The 20,291-nt window shown below is 30.7% G+C and overlaps 1 protein-coding gene across 1 annotated transcript in view; it reads right to left on the bottom strand.

Moving 5' to 3' along the window:
• Positions 1-525: 525 nt before the first annotated feature.
• LOC101242693 (E3 SUMO-protein ligase RanBP2) overlaps positions 526-20,291 on the bottom strand; it is a 38,798-nt gene continuing 19,032 nt past the window's right edge. The window contains exons 31-59 of the mRNA XM_026835492.1: positions 19,120-19,266; positions 18,640-18,782; positions 17,930-18,061; positions 17,326-17,545; positions 16,618-16,920; positions 15,846-15,943; positions 15,415-15,493; positions 14,334-14,443; positions 13,538-13,634; positions 12,659-12,856; positions 11,723-11,823; positions 11,222-11,402; positions 10,709-10,819; positions 10,039-10,211; positions 9,706-9,834; positions 8,733-8,837; positions 8,106-8,291; positions 7,212-7,371; positions 6,854-6,953; positions 6,186-6,238; positions 5,512-5,632; positions 5,309-5,393; positions 4,922-5,059; positions 4,116-4,241; positions 3,235-3,367; positions 2,637-2,807; positions 1,953-2,083; positions 1,401-1,605; positions 526-746 (exon numbers count right to left, since the gene is read on the bottom strand). Of these exons, the coding sequence (XP_026691293.1) occupies positions 526-746; positions 1,401-1,605; positions 1,953-2,083; positions 2,637-2,807; positions 3,235-3,367; positions 4,116-4,241; positions 4,922-5,059; positions 5,309-5,393; positions 5,512-5,632; positions 6,186-6,238; positions 6,854-6,953; positions 7,212-7,371; positions 8,106-8,291; positions 8,733-8,837; positions 9,706-9,834; positions 10,039-10,211; positions 10,709-10,819; positions 11,222-11,402; positions 11,723-11,823; positions 12,659-12,856; positions 13,538-13,634; positions 14,334-14,443; positions 15,415-15,493; positions 15,846-15,943; positions 16,618-16,920; positions 17,326-17,545; positions 17,930-18,061; positions 18,640-18,782; positions 19,120-19,266 (4,157 nt within the window). The remainder of the gene's footprint in view (positions 747-1,400; positions 1,606-1,952; positions 2,084-2,636; positions 2,808-3,234; positions 3,368-4,115; positions 4,242-4,921; positions 5,060-5,308; positions 5,394-5,511; positions 5,633-6,185; positions 6,239-6,853; positions 6,954-7,211; positions 7,372-8,105; positions 8,292-8,732; positions 8,838-9,705; positions 9,835-10,038; positions 10,212-10,708; positions 10,820-11,221; positions 11,403-11,722; positions 11,824-12,658; positions 12,857-13,537; positions 13,635-14,333; positions 14,444-15,414; positions 15,494-15,845; positions 15,944-16,617; positions 16,921-17,325; positions 17,546-17,929; positions 18,062-18,639; positions 18,783-19,119; positions 19,267-20,291) is intronic.

Genomic DNA, 20,291 nt, shown 5'->3' on the forward strand with positions numbered 1-20,291 from the left:
TTAAACTGTTTCCGTACAACTCCGATAGACCATTGTTAATTATTTAAAACACGATCGGTATATTTGAATATTATTTGTTAAGGTGTCCCATCTTCTCCCACCCCACTATATATATGTTTTGTACAAATTGGTAAATTAATGCATTTCTTACACAATGAGAGCAAAGAATTAAATTGTCTCATGTTGTTCAGTTATAACCAAAGATAAAACATACAAAAATAGCATTTAAGTCTTATAATCACCCACATTGGGTATTTTTACCACCTTAAAAATATTTATAATAAATAAAAAAAGAAATAGGAAATAGAAAAAAGGCATTTATGCAGAACATAAATGCACATGATTGGGAAGTGGCATCACTAAGATATAGTAGGGTGGGAGAAGATGGGACACTTTAGCACATAATATCCAAATATACTGATTGTGTTTTTAATAATTAACAATGGTCTATCGGAGTTGTAAGGAAACAGTTTTAAATTAATTTGAATTTTTTTTACCACCAAATGGAATGAGAAAATTCTATTTCTATTCTATTTTTATTATTTCTAAAACCGAACATTTCAAACTACCTTCTAGATCTGGGTTATCTTCATACAGAAAGAAACATGGTGGGAGTTGTAGCTTTCGTGATCGTTCTAGTTGACTCTGGGTTGGCACCGCCTCCCAAACAAAAATAACATCATCATCTTTTTCAGAATCTTTTTCATCATTTGTGTCCGTTTCGACAAGTTCTACTGGTTTTGCATCTGTGAAAATTTGATTGGTTCATTTGAATTTTATTTGGGCTGTGATTGGCTGGTTAAATTTGGTGTTTAAATTTGATTGGACAGTTGGAATAGTTGCTGTGCTGTGATTGGTTGGTTTAAATTGTATTAACTGGTTAATTTAAACGCCACCAGGATAATAATTGATAAATATTAAGTGATTACTCTGAAAATATAGATAAAATTTACAATATTTCAGTGTGCATGTGTGTGTGTATTCATATGGCAAATATATTTAACAGCCACACTTATTACTAACGCACTTTTCACACGTTTTAACCATATCAGATGTTTAAAGATTGTTTTTATCGTTGATTTCCCTCTCTATATTGTAAAATGATATGATCTTCATTTTTAACCATGTGCTTACGAGTTACCACACTTTTAACTTTTGTGCATGATTTTTGCTTTGATATGGTTATGATTTGGACAACCCATTAGTAACTGCTGGGTTGGAGCAATGTCCGTTAAGTGTTTTGCCTAAGGACACATACGTGATCAGTGTTAGTATCGCCGGCGAGCATTGAACCGGGAACACTTTGGTTCCGATGCAGGCGCCTAAACCACTGAGCCACGGAGCAGAACAAATTATATAACTATACATGTAACAAGAACACAAGAAAATAGAATTCTTACCCTTTTCAACTTTTTTAGTTTCCTTTTCACCAACATTGGTGTCTACTCCATTTTGATCATTATCTGCTGTTGCCATGTCAAACTGAAATTTTGAGGAGTGTTGACCAATTATTGTGTTTTGTTCTTTTTGTTGACTGGCATCATTGTTTCCAGTTGAAGGTTGCACAACACCAAATAAGGATTTGCTAGCCGCTGGCTTTTGCATCTGAATTTGAATAAAAATAAAAACTTTAGTAATTGAAAAGTTTTAAGTAAATTGTTTTTAACATTTTTCTACAATTGCTTTCATCATAATCACTCATATAAAATAGAAACGAATGTTTTAATTTTTAAAAAATACAATTTTGCTGTGTAGACAGTCATAATACAGGAAAAGTTATTGTTTAATGTTTCAAATACAATATACTTTGGCACCTCTTTGTATAAACATTTAACGACAGTGCAAAAACTGCTTTGTGTTTAAACTGGTGTAAAAACACATACATTAACCCTGTTCCAAAGTTATGATAGCAAAACCTATAACATATTAATATATTCTAAAAATGAACCTACCACAGCAGGGGCAATTTGGAACGGTGGGGCACTTGTGGCCGGTGTGCTTGTGCTGCCAAAGTTAAAAGATATTGAGCTTGCATCAAATGTGAACTTTGTTGTTGGTGCTGCTGGTTGTGTCTTTGGTGTGCCTGGTTGTGATGTCATAATAGAGGTTATGACGTAATAAGGAGATGTCAACAAAAAATATTGCGTTTTTATTTTTTAGTAATTTTTTGGGGAATTTTTTTACCTGTAAGGATACTGGTACAGCATAATAACAGTTAAGCGTACAAGCATAATAACAGTTAAGTGTACAAGCATAATAACAGTTAAGTGTACAAGCATATTAACAGTTAAGTGTGCTGTTTAAACGCCGCAATTATTTCAAATAAAAGCAAACCATTGTTGAAAGTCTGTCTTATTAAATACATAAATTGGGCGTAAAAAACTTTGTCCAAAATCTTCTAACAGCATGCCACACTGTAGGACTTCACCCAAACAGAATCAAATTAGAAAAAAAAATTTTTACTTTAAACTGACCTTAAAACCTTTTTTTGCCAGTACAGGTTTATCAATTTCTACATTCGGTAAAGTGACAGCAAAATAAAAAATGTAAATTTTTCTTTTAAACTTAATTTATATCTTTTTATTTGCCAGTAAAGATTTATTATTTAAAAAAATTAAAAAGGACCATCAACATACCGAACACAATGTCACTGAAAAGTGGTTTGTTTTTGTTTCCAAACGGTGTTGCAACATTTGCGAATGAGAAAGCAGGTTTGGTGGATTTTACTGGGGATTTGTGGACAGAAGTGTTCCCGTTTTCACTTTGTTGAGAAGCATTTGATGCGTCTTGTACACTTGTGTTTATCTCTGTTGTATGAAATACAAATACAAAAAAAATTTTTTTACAAAAAAAATAGTAGTAAAAAAAAATTTACAAAATTTATTGATAAAAGTACAACAAAACTAAAAATTGCTAGAATAACATATATGTATGCTAAAAGAGTGGTTCTATTCTAATGTATATAAAATGTGAATAACTACGGACGATTAAAAAAAACTGCACCATACCAAACTCCTGCAACCAAGTACAAAATTATTTTAGTTACAAAAATAAACACCTAGGAAGAAATAAATAGTAAAATTTAACATCAATAATCAAAATAAAGTGCATTATTAAAAAAAACAACACCAAAATTTTCTGCAGTAAAAACAACATGCTATACTGACAGTGTAAAACGCTACAATAGGCCAAAGATATTTTGGGAATTAATTTGAAATACAAAATAATGCACACCTGATTTATCCTCAAGTACAGACACAGGGTCAAGCAACCTCTTGACTGAAAAAGCTTCGTTTCCATCTTGTACTGTGTTCAAGAAATTGATTGCAGTTTCTGCTGATTTCAGTTTCATTGCAAACTGAAGCATCTGGAAAATTATGTGGGTAAAAATTTAAGCGGGAACAGTGGGTAGCTGGTTCAGGACTTGATGCTGCTACCATTGTGGGTGTACGTGTGTTCTTAAGCAAGACACCTTCGACACCGCATTAATTTAAACAAATGCATAAATGGTGTCGCATTAATTTTGCCTTATATTAAAGAGTGGAATATATTTCAAATTATAAGAGAAACGTTTTTTGGCCAAACTAAATACTTCTTCTCACAAAAAATACCACAGATAATTTTATTAAGTGTAAATTTTCATTTAAAACCAACTTGTATGAGCGTGGTCCAGACTCTTTAAATTTTCAACAAGCCACAAATTAAATTTGCGAATCGTACAACAGTAAGCAACATGAATCCATGAAACAGTGACAATGTTTTTTTAATAGCTGTCGTATACGTGCTTTACTATTGACTCAAATGAAGCGCTGCACGCGAAAAACTGGTAAAACGTATATTTACGTGCGATGGCACTACAAACCATTGTTACTATAACGTGTATTAGCAATTTCTACATTAAGTTTTGCTATGGCAACTAGTAAAAATATGAAGTATATACTTCTGTTTGTAAACAGGTTGAACCTAAAAAAATTAAAAAAAATTTTTTTTTGAAAAACACAAAATATAAAAAATAAAATTATAAAAGATTCAAAAATGTTTAAAATGCTGGCAAATGCGATACAGGCTGTGTTATAACAATGTTAAATACAACTGTAATGAAAAACAAAGCAAACCTCTCCATTTGGTTTATCGGGGTCTGAGAAGTCAGTTGCTGCCCACACAAGTACTTTATCGGAATTCTCTTTGAAATTAAAGTGGATTGCTTCCGTGATAAAGTGGTTCAAACAAACTTTAAACACCTGGAAAAAATGTGTATTTGTTGTATAATGTTGCAAAGAGTGTGAGAATTTTTTAAATTTTTGGATAGAGTGTGGACTCTACAGTTAAACAGTATTTGAATTATGGGTTGTAAGTCGTGAGGATACGGTTTTATAATTCTTTAAATGTTCTTTATTTACTACTAAAGGGGACGAAAAATAGAATGAAAAGCTGTCCCATCTTCCCCCACCCTACTGTTTCTTAAAGCAAAGATAGCTTACAATTGCTTTTGATATGTTCCTTACATGGATATGTTAAAACCTAAACTGATAGTTATTATATATCCAACCTAACACACTGTAAAACAGTGGTTCTTAAACTTTTTGTATGCTTTACCCTTTTAAAAGATGCTTATCAGATTCACCCCAATATGTAATATGAAGCTCATTTATTAAAAAACAACTAATTACTAGAAGATAAAGAATCAAGAAGCTACAAGGCTAGCAGTTATTCTGAACTAGAATAGTAAGCTACAATTGGCACAATTTTCCTGTCCTGTCAACTGATGTGGACTTTGATTGGTAGCTTATTTACATTCTAAATAAGAGAAAAGGAATTTTAAAGAAATGCTGCTGTAAAGAGAGTAAAGCTGTAACAGTAATACAAACAGATGAGTTACTATCATGGTTTTAAAATTCATTAAATATTATAAGACCCTTACCTGTTCCCTTCTCATAACAAGTCGTATTCTATAATTGTTTAGGTTTTGTAGAATTCGAACTCTTCCCAAACCCCTTTCTTTCCATTGCTTTGATTCACGATGAAATACGAACAACTTCACACGATTTTCGAACAAAACCTGTTTTTTTAGGTTTAAATAAAAAAGTATACAAAAAATGTATCAAAATTATAATATTCCAATGCATTTTTAATTTAAATCGTTTTTCTTTTACAAAAATAAACAATTCTGCATCCAACTGTTGCTGCTAAACACAGTATTTTTTTATTTAAAAAAAAAAATTTTTGAAAAAAAAAAAATTAGAAAAAAATTTAAATTTTGAAAAAAGTTTTAGGTAGCATAAAAAATTAGAACTTAAATTGTTTGTACCTGGTCTTGTTCTTCCCCAGTAGGAACATCTACTTTATCAGGTAATGGAACAATTGGTTCAACATGTATATCTGCCTCTTCAGTGCTGTGGATTTAAACAAAGATTTTGTATTTCATATAATTTTTTCAATCCACAAAAACAAAATATATTTGATAAAAAAACAGTAGCAACAAAATATATAATATAAGAACAAGCACATCACCTTGTAGCCGAACACACACTTATGTTTCTTGTTTTGTGCGAACCATGTTCTGGCATAGTAGGGTCTACTTTCATGTTAAATTCAAACTTGCTGAGACTAATAGAGGTGTTTCTTGTCCTGCCTGTTTTAAAGTTTATAATATTTGAAAGTAAGGTATACATGTAGAACCTAGAACCTGTATATGTATAGTAGGGTGGAGGAAGACGGGATACCTTTAGCACATATTATCCAAATATCCTAAACGTGTTTTAAACAATTAACAACGCTCTATGGGAGTCGTGAGGTTACGGTTTTATAATTCTTTGAACGTTCTTAGTTTACTACCAAATAGAACTACAAAATGGAATGAATAGGTGTCTCATTTTCTCCCCACTCTACTGTATATATTTGAAAGTAGTGTACACGTACAGAACATATATATATATATGTATATATCATATTATATTATATAGGTATATTAAAAGTTACTACCTTATTTTTTCACATAGTAATGCTTTGAAAGTTGTTAGTTATATTTAAAGCAGAAATACTTTTACGAAACACAACACATACAATTATGTGTAGTTTACTGATATAAAGAAAAACAAAAATTGAAAACAAATTTGTTTTTATACAGGTTTCAGTCTAATACTGTTTAAATATCAAATATTATACAAAATTTAAAGTTAAAATACCTCTGGTCACTTCAACATTTTCTTTGTCAGCTTGCTTGTCATCAGTTGGAGGACTGAGGGAAATCAATGCAGTGTTTAAAACATTAAAATAGTTTTTGTGTGGAAAACTAGCAAATGTATGGAAAAAATGTCACGTCATTTTTTGATTGGTTTATAAGTGGTATACTATGAACAAAAATATATGGTTTATAAACTTTTATTTAATAGTTTGTAAAACTTTACAATAGTCCTTGTGTAACAAACTAGAAATGTATTTTAAAAAATTCATGTAATTTTTTGTTTAGCGTTTAAGTGGTATACTATGAACAAAAACATATGTTTTTTTATAATTTAATATTTTATTTTATAATTTGTAATGCATTACAATACTCCTTGTGTAGAAAACTAGCAAATGTATTTTAAAAAAAATCATGTAATTTTTTGTTTAGTGTTTAAGTGGTATACTATGATCAAAAATATATGTTTCATACTTTCATTATTTTTTAAATTTTTTATTTCCTATTTTGAAATTTGTAAAACAATATAATATTCCTTCTGTAGCAAACTAGCAAATTTATGTAAAAATTGTCATGCCATTTTTTGTTAAGTGTCATTTTTTTTAAGTGTCAAAAAATGTCATTTTTTGTTAAGTGTATAAGTGTTTTTTTTATATTTTATTATGAACTGACCTTGTTTCAGATTGAATTCTTTCTTTGTCTTTCTGATGTTGTTTAACGAGAGGTGTTAAAGCAAGGTCTGGTAGTTTGGGAAGACTTTTTACCTCAGCACCTGAAACATGGGGTTTATAAAGAGATGGTTTGGGAAAAAACGTTTTAAGCAGATTTTTAGCCAATTTAGTGCTAAAAAAGAAACAGAATTTTGAGAAAACATATATAATTTAAGTATCTTTCCTATTTAAAAAAATAAAAAAAAAATTTTTCTAAAAAAATTTTATAATATTTTTAAAGAAATTTATTAATTACAAAAAATTCTCAGGTTTGAAATTTTTTTTGAATAAGAAAATCAATTTTAAGTTGGCAGACTTGCCTTCAGTCAATGTATTCTCAAGGTCAATTTTCTGCTTCACAGAAAGTTTATCCTTGAAAAAATCAAGTTCGGATTTCATTTTTTCTGCCTGGTTGATGAGATCTGTTGTAGTTTCTTGAAAAGCAGATGTGGTTGTCGCGTTTGTGTCGTCAATTAGTACCTGTTGCAAGTATTATTACACCTCCTATTTGGTTGTTTATATTAAGTACAACTGTATGTTATTTTTTTCAAATATTTTAGTTCAATTTAATGGTTTTTATTTTATAACATATTTTTAAGCCATATATTTGAGATACAATAATAATTATTAAAAGACTAAATTAACACAACTATTATAAAAACCAATAAAATATCAAACATTTAAAATATAAAAAAAAAAACTAAAAAGAATAAGAATTATCTGAATTAAAGCTGTAACAGGTAGAACCCAGTTTGACAAAAATTGTTTAAAAGTAGAAAAATGAAAAAGATTTTTTTAAGTAACATGTTACAAAAAGTAAAAAAATTACAAATTTTTAAGTAAAATGTTACAAAAAGTAAAAAAACTACATATTAGACAATAATGTTAAAAATGAAGAAAATTACTCATTTTTAAGCAACATGTTACAAAAGTAAAAAACTACTAATTTTAGTAAAACGTTACAAAAAGTAAAAAAAATCACTAATTTTTTAGGCAATATTGTTACGAAAAAGAAAAAAAACTTATTTCTTAAGTAACACGCTACAAAAAATAGAAAAACCACTAAGTTTTTAAGTAACATGTTATAAAAAGAAAAGCAATACTAATTTTAAAAGTAATGTATTACAAAAATAAAAAAAACTACTAATTTTTAAGTAAAACGTTACAAAAAAGAAAAAAAGGGGTACTAATCTTTTAAGCAATAATGTTTTTACCTGGCATTCTTCAAACTTCTCCTTGAACAAGTTGGCGAGTTCGCAAGTTTTAAACTTGATGGCAAAATTTTCGATTTCCGTTTCTTCGCCGTCAGCGAAATCTGCTGCAATCCACGTCCATGTACGGTCGGAGTCGGGCATCGGGGTAAGTTTCATCTTGGATGTGATGTAATGGTTCGCACAAACCTGCGGAAATAATGACCGTTAGGTGTCAGTGTGGAAAAGTGAGACAATTTTTATATAGAATATATATGAATTTATAATTTTTTTGTTAAAATTAGCCACTTTTTTGGCAGTTTAGAAACCCATAGAAAACAAACTATTTAAACAATAATGAAATTTATTCTAGAACTATCAGCATAGTGTTTTAGCATTAAAAAGTTTTTTTAAAACCTTACAAATACTTTCTACACATCTGTAATTTCTAAAGTTAAAAATTTGAAGTAAAACTTTGATATAAATTAAGTTTTGTGAGATTTTTTATTTATACAACAAAAAAATATCTTATTGTAAGAAAATCCAGTGTATTAGCATTCTAAACATTAATCTAAAATCACTCATTATCACAAAAAAACAACTCATGATCACATAAATATCACATGCACGAATATCATGAAATTCACTCACTTTAAAAACTTGTTCACGTCGCATGACAATTCGGAATTTTCCATTTTCTTGATTATGCTTGATGCAAATATCTCCTAAACCTCTTTCTTTCCATTGCTTTAAAGTCTGCGCAATATTTTAATGTCTTTTATAGGAGTGATCATTTCACACAAATAAGCTGTATAGTAGGGTGGGGGAAGATGGGACACCTTTAGCACATAATAACCAATTTTCTGATCATGTTTTAAACATTTAACAACGGTCTATGGGAGTCATGAGGATACAGTTTTATATTTCTTCGAATGTTCTTTGTTCCCAATTGGAACATGTAAACAGAATAAAAAGGTATCCTATCTCCCCCACCCTAATATACTTAAATATTTTAATAAAATAGAATGCTTTGTCTGCCATGCAGTCAGACCTAGTTGGGATTTTATCAAAACTAACTTTAAAATTTCTTATGCTACACTACCAAAAACACAATATGTTGGTGATTTAGTCATTTTTTTGGAAAACTTTAATACTTTTAGTCTTTTATTATATTTTTCTAAAAAGCTAGATTTTTGCATTTATTCCAGATAAGTTTACATTGGTGTATATGACTTATAGAACATTTGGTGTTAGTGTAGTATTTTGCAGAAATAGTCCACAGATGGAGTCCTACGGGCCAAGAATCAGGACAGAAAATGGGACTTGGTTGGAACACTAGAGTCGTAACATAAAGAAAAAACTTGACTAAAGCGAGCACGTCACTTCCGGACGTACAAGGGTGTTGGGGTAATGGGCCAAATCTGGCCTAAACCCTAGGTCCTCATGGACCTCACCCATACAGAATAGAATAGTTAATGTGGTTTTACTTGTTAAGTTGTTAAGTTATAACTTGAAGGAAATATTATACTAAGCGTTTAATTAAATGAGCACTTTTTATGTATTTTAATACAAATTTTTAAAACAAGTCATTTAAAATATTTAAATAACACAAGCAGAAACAAACCTTGTCCCAGCGAAATAATTTTGATCGCTGAGAGTAAATTGTCCTCTCCCCCTCTTCTCCTGTTACCACGGTAACCAGGTCAGGGAGCTTTGCGATTGGTTCAACATGGATATCCCTCTCCTCTTCCTCCTAGAAAAAAGAAAATAAAAATATTAAAAACAATTTTTTTTGGTAATGTTTTTGGTAATTTTTTCTTTATACTAGTTTTTATTTTTAATGATTGGTATTTAAAAAAAAAAAATAACTAATTATTTTTCATTTTGACAATTTTTAATAATTTTTTATATTAAATTTTTCTTTTTTAAAATATATTTTAACACTTAATGTACTAACCTGATACAAGTCACTATTGTTGTTTTTTGTTGTTGAAAAAATTGGTTTTCCATCAGAACTCCAAACTGGTTGACTAGTTGGTGGTGTAAAAGTCGCTCCAAATTTGAAACCAGAGCTGGAACTTGCAGCAAGATCCGCAAATGACTTTATTCCTGCATCTCCAGTATTGCTACCTGGTAGTCAAAAAAGTCGCGAAAAAAATCAGGGGGAAAAAGACATGCAATCAGTGGCACAGCCAGAAAAAAATAAGGGGGGTTTTTATCAAGAAATTTTCAATTTTTTTATTTTAATTTTTTTTAATTTTTTTATTTTTTTTCGGTTTAAAAAGGGGGGTCCCGGCCCCTAAACCCCCCTGGCTGCGCCACTGCATGTAATATCATAGGTTAAGAAAGAAAAAAAACATTGTGAAATATTCAGACTAAAAATTACATGAAATATTACAGGCTAAAAAAAAAGAAAAAAAGGTAAAATTTTTGGACTAACAATTAAAAATTACATGTAATATCATGGATTAATAAAAGGAAAAAAGGAAAATAATTGGACTAGAAATACATGTAATATCATGGCTTAAAAAATTAACTTCTCTATACTAAAATATTCAGTACTCTTTCTATTAGTTATTATTTTAATAAAACATGCCAAAATAATGATTTTCGAAGACAATTCTTACCGAACGCAAATGTTGATGTGCTGACTTCAACAGGTTTAGTAGCATCCGATTTTAAAGCTGGTTTTTCAAGATTTTCGGTTTCAGGTTTGTCAGATGCAGTGGCACTTGACTCTATTTTAAAGTTGAAAAACTTTATTTTAATGTAGGTTATTTGTATTGCATACAATGACATTTTGTATTTAATAGAAAAAACCTACAACTGAGAAGGTGTATAATGCTATATAGTAGGGTGGGGGAAGACGGGACAACTTTACATTCTATTTTCTCGTCTAATTTGGTAGTAAACAAAGAACGTTCAAAGAATTATAAAACCGTATCCTTACGACTCCGATAGACCGTTGTTAATTGTTTAAAACACGATCAGGATATTTGGATATTATGTGCAAAAGATGTCCTGTCTTTCCCCACTCTACTATACACAAATACATTTGTATGGTAACAACGTCTTTTACAATTTTTCCAAAAAAAATGGTAAAATAAAAAAAAATAAAAAAAAAGTTTTTAATTTTTCACCTTCAGAGTCTGCTTCTTCCCCATCTTTAAGATAATTATAAAATGAAGGATGAAGTTGGAGGCTCTTCGCTTTCTCCTGTAGCTCCTGGGATGGGAGGACCTCACCAACACAGATCACATCATCTTCATCTTGTTCTGCATCTTTTTCCGACTGTTTATTCCCGACTGTTATACCCTCAGTCTAGAAAACGAAGACTTAAAAATAGTATTAAGCATATTATTTTTATTACAGTTTTTTTCAATTTAAAATTGTAGCCTTTTTAATACAAACATATATTTTTACAACATAAATTTTGGTTAAAAATTCCAAAACAGTTTAAGCAACAATTTTTCTTCAATATTCTATTACTTCTGCTACCAGGCATAATGTAAATATGTTCAGCGGCTTAGCTGGTATAAAAAAACGTAGCGCATGACAGAAGAAATGCTGAAAATGCACTACTTAATACCAGATAAGCCGCTAAAAGATTATTTTATTTAATCTGTGTTTAAAAAAATTACTTTTGGAGCCGTAAACTTGCTCATTGGAGATTGATGATTTTGAACAAAATCTTCTTCCTCCTCATCTTCGTAACTTCCCTCAGACTCCTCCGTGGAGTAATCTGCATGAAGAGATAAATATTAAAACGACATTTGATCATTTGCTTTTCTCCTTTTTTCTTGTTTCTAATTTTTTCTTGTTTCTGATTTTGTCTTGTTTTCATTTTTTGCTTGTTTTTCATTTTTTCTCGTTTCTAATTTTTTGCTTGTTTCTCAAATCACTGATTACTTTTTAAGTTTGAAAAATTAAAAAAGATTAAAGACATAAAAGCAAAGTCAGCATCTTATCTGTATAAATACTTGTTAAGGTAATTGGTTATGATCGTGACACAGGCCTTCTCAAGTTTTTAAACATTTTCAATTCATCTTAAAAAATATCAGAAAATGAGAAATATTCCCTTAGAAAATGTATTAGAGTGTGAGGAAAAAATTTTAAGTTTATATATTATAATGTGTGAGAAAATATCCTGAAAAAAGTTTTTTTTAAATAGCATTGTGATACAAAAATATTGTACAAAAAATCCTACTTTTCAATTAAAAATGTGTAAGAAAAAAATCCACTGTTTCAAATCTGTTTTTAGTTAAGTTTTCAGGTACATGCAATTTACTTTTAAAATAAAATATTCTTTAAAATTAAATTGTGCGGTTTTAAATCTGTTATATTAATACAAGTTTTCAGGTACATTCACATTACCATTAAAATCAGACAAATATTCTTTAAAATCAGTTTTTAAAATGGGCTGTTTCAATTCTGTTTTTTTTTTGTAATATAAACTTTCAGCTACATACAATTTACCTTTAAAATCAGAAAATTAATCTCTAAAATCAGATTTTTAAATGCGGTCTTTTCAATTTTTTTTTTGCGCTGTTTTAAATTTTCAGGTACATGCATTTTACCGTCATCATTTTCTTCATCCTGACTACTCTCGTCTCCATTTTCCTCCTCATTCTCGCTATCCATGGTTGGAAATTTCGGTTGTGAAGTTTGGTTGGTTGTGGTGGTGGTGTTGGGTGGTGGCGCACCAAAAGATGGTGCAGAGAATAAACCGGTTGCTGCAGTGGTTTGGGAACCAAAACTGAATGGTTTACCATCACCTAAAATGGTTGAAATAATTTTGGTAATGTGTAAAATTTTAGTGCTAAAAAAAATGTTTTTTTATTTGTACTATTTATATATTTGTACTATTTATTTAAAAAGTAGGACTAAGTATTTTGTAATCCATAAGCGGGTTTTAACTGGTTAGATCCAGTTTACACTGGCTTGAACCAAAATAGGTTAAACCAGGCCTTTAAAACTTTTTTGCAGGAACGTACTTTATTCTTTCAAAATTTTCATGACTCTTAAAGGTGGCTGTACACAGTATCGTATATGCAAACCCATTACCGAGTTCCGCATGCGGCAGCGAAATCTGGACAAAACAGACAAAACGGACGAGTTCTGGATACCGTGTACAGCCACCTTTATAACTTATGGTATAGTATGGTGGGGGAAGATGGGACACCTTTTGCACATAATATCCAAATATCCTGATCGCGTTTTAAACAATAATAACGGTCTATGGGAGTCGTGAGGATACAGTTTTATATTTCTTTGGATTTTCTTTTATTACTACCAAATGGGACGAGAAAATAGAATAAAAAGGTCCTTTAACTTCCCCACCCTTGTAATAATATAATAAAAAGTATTTCATTAAATGTTAAAATTAGTTAGGTGTCTTTTTGTAGAATCCTAACCCCTTAAAGCCTTAAACTAACTACCAAGTAAAACACAATTACCTGTTGAATTGTTGCTGTTAGCCAACTTGAATGAGAAACTTGAATTCGTTGGAGTTTGTCCTGTTCGTTGTAGAGCTGTGTGTTCTTTTACTGGTTCCTGAGAAAATGGTTGTTAAAAATAAGCGTGTTTGAATGGAAAAACAGATTTCCCGGCTATTTTCCATACAATGCATTTTTGAACACTGTTATCTTTTAAACAAAATTGTTTTGATTTTTACTGTAATTTGGTTAAGAACTGTTATGCTTAAATTAAAATTATAAAAATTAAATGGTTTAAAACATAATGAACACAAGTAATTAAAGCTGTTTTATATGCAATGTCTTGCTGAATATGACCATAATATAATAGAAAATAGCTATCACATAAAAAGGTCCCAGAAAAACAAAACAAAAAGGCAACAATATACAGGTAACTATTAAATTTCAGACAGAAATGTGATGATAATATATAGTAGGGTGGGGGGAGATGAGACCTCTTTCATTCAATTTTCTTGTTTCATTTGGTAGTAAACAAAGAATATTTAAAGAATTATAAAACCGTATCGACTCCATAGACCAGTGTTAATTGTTTAAAACACAATCAGGATATTTTGATATTACACGCTAAAGGTGTACCATCTTCCCCCAGCCCACTATATTAATATAACAAAATATAGCCATCACATAGTAAAAAAACAAAAATAAAATCAATTACAGGTGAACTAGTAAATAACAGACAGAAATTTATTGAAAATATATCACAGCCATTTAAACAACTGCCATTCTTATTTCTAAGTAATCCCAAATCTTAAATCACCTTGTTGTCTGTAGGTTGCGGTGAACCAAACTGAAACTTGGAACTTGCAGCTGGTTTTGATAAATCGCCACCAAATTTAAACGAAAACTTTTGATCGGTTGTTGTTTGTGCTGTGACAATTTGTTTTTAGGAATTCAAATTAAAAAATTCCAAAATTTGGTTTTAGATAAATTTTATATTCACTAAAAAATATACTTTTTACCAAAAATACTAAAACTAATTTATTTAAATCTGTTTTAAGGCTAGTACTACACTAATATTGCAGAGTTGTAGATATAATACAGCATTCATGTGAACATAATGCATTATCAGAAATAAAAAAAGGGAATAAATAGTTTTTTTTATAAACAATAAATCAATGGCTCATCTGGTATAAAAAACGTATAGTGTATTTCCAACGTTATAGTGTATTTCCAATCATTCCCTGATGAAGTCTCGCCGTATGGCAGACGAAACGTTGGAAATACACTATACGTTTTTTATACCAGATGAGCCATTGATTTATTGTTTATACTATGCCTGGTAGCAGAAGTAACAGAAAGTTTTTTTTATGTTTTAACATGTTATTCCTTGAAGGGTTTTTGGCATTGTAAAATGGAGTATTGACTGTATATTTTTTGTAGCTAAAAAACTGCTTTTTTTGGTATGTGTTTAATATACCACACATTTGGGTTGTAAAAAATTAATCCAACTGCCTTTTTGGAGGCAGTAAAACTGAGTATATATATATAGTAGAGTGGGGGAAGATGGGACACCTTTAACACCTAATATCCAAATAGCCTGATCGTGTTTTAAACAATTAACAACGGTCTGTGGAAGTCTTAAAGATACGGTTTTATAATTCATTGAATGTTCTTTGTTTACCACCAAATGAAAACAGAAAACTCAAAGAAAAGGTGTCCTATCTTCCCCCACCCTACTATAAATCTATTCAGTATGCTTATAATGTTTTGTGTGTGTTTATTTAAAATTGCACACAATTGTTTTGATAAAATTTTTGAAATTAACTTCATAAAATAATTGCTTTATAACTTTATATAAAAAAATATTGTGTACAGTAAATATGGCTGCAAAAACTTACCATTGGTGGTGGTACTGACATTTTTACCAAGTAAAATGTTTTCCAAGCAAGTACTGGCTGGTCTAGGACTGCTAGAAGCCTAAAATACAGGATAAAATTAAAGAATGAATGAAACTTATTTGTTCTTATATGGACGGGCAGTGGCAGTCGTTATAGCACGGGTGTTCTGTTTCATACACCTCTATCTGCTCGAGAGTAACTTTCATATAACTTTTTTTGTGATTTTTTGTAATTATGTTTGTGGTTTTCTGTAACTTTATTTGTGGTTTTTTGTAACTTTGTTTGTGATTTTTTTAGCATTTGCCATTCAGTGTCTCGCCACAATGGTAGCAGCGGCGAGACTCGCACCCATAACCTCTGAGTTAGATGCAAAGTTAACGGCTGTGTTTAGGTTTCAGATAAAAATTATTAATAAAAGTATAAATAGGCACCTGCTCTCCAAATTTAAACTTAGGTGCAGTTGTAGAAGTTGGGACACCAAACTTGAAAGCAGAAGCATTGCTGGCTGCATTTGTATTAGCACCTGTAAAAATAAAATTTACACAGTTTTTTTTATATAAATAGTTAAAATTTTTATCGAAAATGGCTGGCTGTTAAATTTTGAGTAAATTATGTGGGAGAAATTTTATTTAAAGTTGTATTTTTTGATGTGTGAGAAATATCCTGAGAATTTTTTTAAATGACAATGTGATACAAAAATATTGTACAAAAAAATCAGACTGTGTAATTGAACAATGTGTAAGAAAAACATCTTTTAAAATCAGTTTTTAATTTTTTTTTAAATACAAGCTTTCAGGTACATGCACATAACCTAAGAAATAAGAAAAATATACTTTAAAACGATTTTAAGAAACTGCCCCGTTTTAAACCTGTTTTTTGAAATTTGTTTAACACGTTTAATATTTTGTTTAAATCAAGATTACAAAAATCTACACAACAAAGAAATTTTGTTTGGCTTTTTCTAACATGGTTTAGTATATGAATTGGGGAATGTAGTGTAGACAAAACGTTAGTACAAAAAATAGGCATTTATTTTATACCAAAGGAACTACTTTATATATAAACTGTTTAGTATAACTATAATTTTAAGGAAAACTTTTTATAATTAAAAGTTACATTATAAAAAACATAAAAATAGGATGACAAAAAAATAAATTGCATAAAAATGTTGCTATTACTAAATAACAAGCTATCCAAAAATACCTGGGGCTGGGGCCGGTTGGTTTGGATTGGCTGATCCACAACAAGGACATGTTGCATGTTTAGCGCTGTTGCCCGCATAACAGTCGTTGCAATTCCATGACCCCGCTTCTTTAGTGATCTTGAAAGATCCGGAGGACTTTTGCTCCTGGAGTTTTTGCTCCTCGAGTTTTTGCTCCTCGAGTTTTTGCTCCTCGAGTTTTTGCTCCTCGAGTTTTTGCTCTTGCAGTTTTTGCTCCTGCTGATCCTTTCGGAGGAACGCAACAGATGCGGAGGATGGAGTGGTGGGAGGAGGGAGGGAGGATCCTGGGAGGAGGTAAATGATAAAGAAGGGGAAAAAGAAAGGATGTGAGATTCAAACACAAATTTTAATCATATTTTACCGGTTAATTTTCACCTACTGCTGTTTTTAAATAACACAACAATAACATTTTAAATTATAATTTTTTTTAATTAATGGTATTTTTTTAAAGAAAAGTTATCTTAAGAATGGGGAATCATATTGATAAAATTAAAAACTTGATAACTTTTTTACAGACGAAGTGGTAAAAAATATAGAAAAAATTAAAACAAATTGTGTATAAATAAATTTAAACATAGTATATTTCCGTTGAAAAAATGTTTTTATACCAGATAAGCCACTTAAATATTATTTATGCCTGGTAGTAGAGGTAACAGAATAAATTTAAACAATTAGTTCTATAGACTTACCTTTATCAGTAGTTCTAACGGAAAAGGCTTTTTCAAAATTTTCCTTAAATTCGTTTGCAAGTTCAACGGTTTTAAAGCGCACAGCAAACACCTCATGCTGAGGGTCGAGCTCTGGGTCGGAAAAGTCCATTGCCGACCACGTCCACGCTTTTCCTGTGTCACCGTATGACTTCAGTTGCATGGCAGGGGCAATACAGTGATTTGCACATATTTTTAAAACCTGCACAAAAATTATGAAATAAAATATTTTGCATTTTTATTTAATTAAATAAAAAATTTAATAATAATTTTAGATAATTTAAAAAGACGTTTTTATTTTTTTTTAACAAAACATGAACTTAAAAATTACATTTCAGAGATTTTTCTTATTTATTATTTTTTTTTTTTTTTTTAAGCTTAAATTTGAATTAATTAAGATTTATTACAGGTTTGTATTTTTTTTCTTCAGGTAAATTTGACTTAAAAATGACATTTCAGCATATATAAAATGGACTTTACTAGTGATTAAAAAATAGCTGATGGAGTTAGCTTCAGCAAATATTACTTTACTGTACAATTAGGTTAAATTAAAAAAAAATAAAAAAATATAATAAAACGGTCATACTTGCTCCCTTCTCATAACAACCCTGTATTTGTTGCTATTTTTATGACGAAGAATTTTCATTTCTCCGAGACCTCTTTCTTTCCATTGTGCATCTATATATCGGTATAATTTTGCTCTGCTGCAGAATATTGCCTGAAAAGTTAAAAATTTTAGTAATTATATAAAAGAAATAATAAGAATGAATTAACCTATTTATTGTCACACTAACGAGGCAATGACAGTTTTTATAACACTGGTGTTACCTCGTGTAATTTAATATAAGTATTTTAATTGAAACAGTTTTTATGTAATTTTGCCCATTTTAATTTTCGAACATTTTTCCGAAAACAGTTATATAGTAGGACGGGGGAAGATAGGACACTTTTCACTGCATTTTTTCTTCCGTTTGGTAGTTTAAAAAGAACATGCAAAGAATTATAAACCAAATCATTACAACTTCCATAGACCGTTGGTAATTTTTAAAAACAGGACTTGGATATTATGACTAGGTGCCCTGCCTTTCTCCACGCTACTATATAACAGTTTTCAAAAAATGTTTAAAAATTAAAACGGGCAAAGTTGAAATTATTTTAACTTTTGAATTTACATGTTTAACCTTTGCCGTACATTTAAATAGAAAATTAAAAAAAATTTAAACAGATTCCATATTTTTCAATTTAGAAAATTCCCGTATGATATGAGAAGAATAAAAGATCTCAAAGTCATCTCACCTCTTCATTCTCTTCTCCTGTTCCAACATCCACTAGATTAGGAAGATCAACAATGGGATCAATATGAGGTCCTTCACTTGTGTCCAGATTAGAAGAGGGAGACCTTGCGTCTTCATCTTTCTTCCCCTCGTCTTTATCTTCTGCTGAAAAAAATAATCAGTAAGTTCATCTTAGTCTGGCGCTGTGGCACAATGGTTAGCGGGCCTGTCTGTAACCCAGAGGTTATAAGTGAAAGCAGCAGTTCCAAAACTTTTCTAAACATTTTTTAGTGGACCCTTTGCAAATATGTTGATATTGCTCNGGCCTATAAAAATATATATGTAAAAATTCCTATAAAAATCTCAAAACATAGACACACACAAAGTTACATACGTGGTAACCCGTAAGCAGGCACAAGGTGCATGAAACAGAACACCTGTGTTATAACGACTAGAATAAACTAGTTACATTAAACAAAATATTTTATAGATTAACCATTACCTGGCACTGGTGTTGTAGCTTTCGGTTTCGGCGAACCAAAACTAAATTTAAACGCACCAGGTCGGATACCACCTTCTGAACCAGTTCCACCAAAACCAGTTTGAATTGCTCCAGCCAGATTTCCAAATATGGAGGGTTTGGAAATTTCTAGAAAGAAATGGTTTGTATGGTGGATAATGTAGATCAAAACCACCGGGTGTTTTTTTTTATCTAAACATGTTATATCCGAACTTTGTCATGTTTCCGCTCAGTTTTGATGTCTGCTGTGACGTCACCAACGGTTTTGGCGCGAGTACGGTAGCGCCTGCCGTGACGTCACTGATTACGCGCGTCTTTTTATCGTTGTTTTCAAATTATCAGTCTCTGTTTGCAGTCGTTGTGTAACGTGTCGTATTGCCCAAGTTAGTCTGGTGTTTTAGTGTAATGATCTCAACATAGTACGTTTGTAATCTATATCGTGGTGATGTTTTCTGTCTATGTCGTTACGCTATAGCTCACTGGCTAGGATTATTACCGTTTATCTGAACAATAAATGTTAATCTTTAAAAATTGCATTTAAAGCGTACATAAAATGAACTTTAGTAGTGACTGAAAGAGCAGGCAAACTTAGATCCAGCAATATTCTACTTTTCCATACATAAAAATGGTAACACGATATATAGTAGGGTGGGGGAAGATGGGACACCTTTAGCACACAATATACAAATATCCTGATCGTGTTTTTAATAATTAACAACGGTCTATGGAAATCGTGAGGATATAGTTTTATGATACTTTAAAGGTTCTTTGTTTACTACTAAACAGGACGAGAAAATAGAGTTAAAAAGTGTCCCATCTTCCCCCACCCTATTGTATATTAGTGTGGGGAAGATGGGACACCTTTTATTCTATTTTGTCCTATTTGATATTTGTTTAAAACAGGGTCAGGATATTTGTTTATTAAGTGCTAATGGTATCCCGTGTTCTTCCACCCTACTGTACAGGCGCCAAAATCTAACTTACTAAACAAGCAAATCGAAGTGGGTTTTATCCGTTTTATAAGGGTGAGGTCCTACATTGAGGAACGCCATAAAACCTGGCATTTTTGGCAAGTGCTAGGGTAGTACTTTTTAGCTTTTTCTCTGCCACCATTGTACTCTATATGGGTGAGATCCTACAGTGTGGTACGCCAT

The sequence above is a fragment of the Ciona intestinalis genome, chromosome 8 (genome assembly GCF_000224145.3).
Source record: "Ciona intestinalis chromosome 8, KH, whole genome shotgun sequence".
NCBI lineage: Eukaryota > Metazoa > Chordata > Ascidiacea > Phlebobranchia > Cionidae > Ciona > Ciona intestinalis.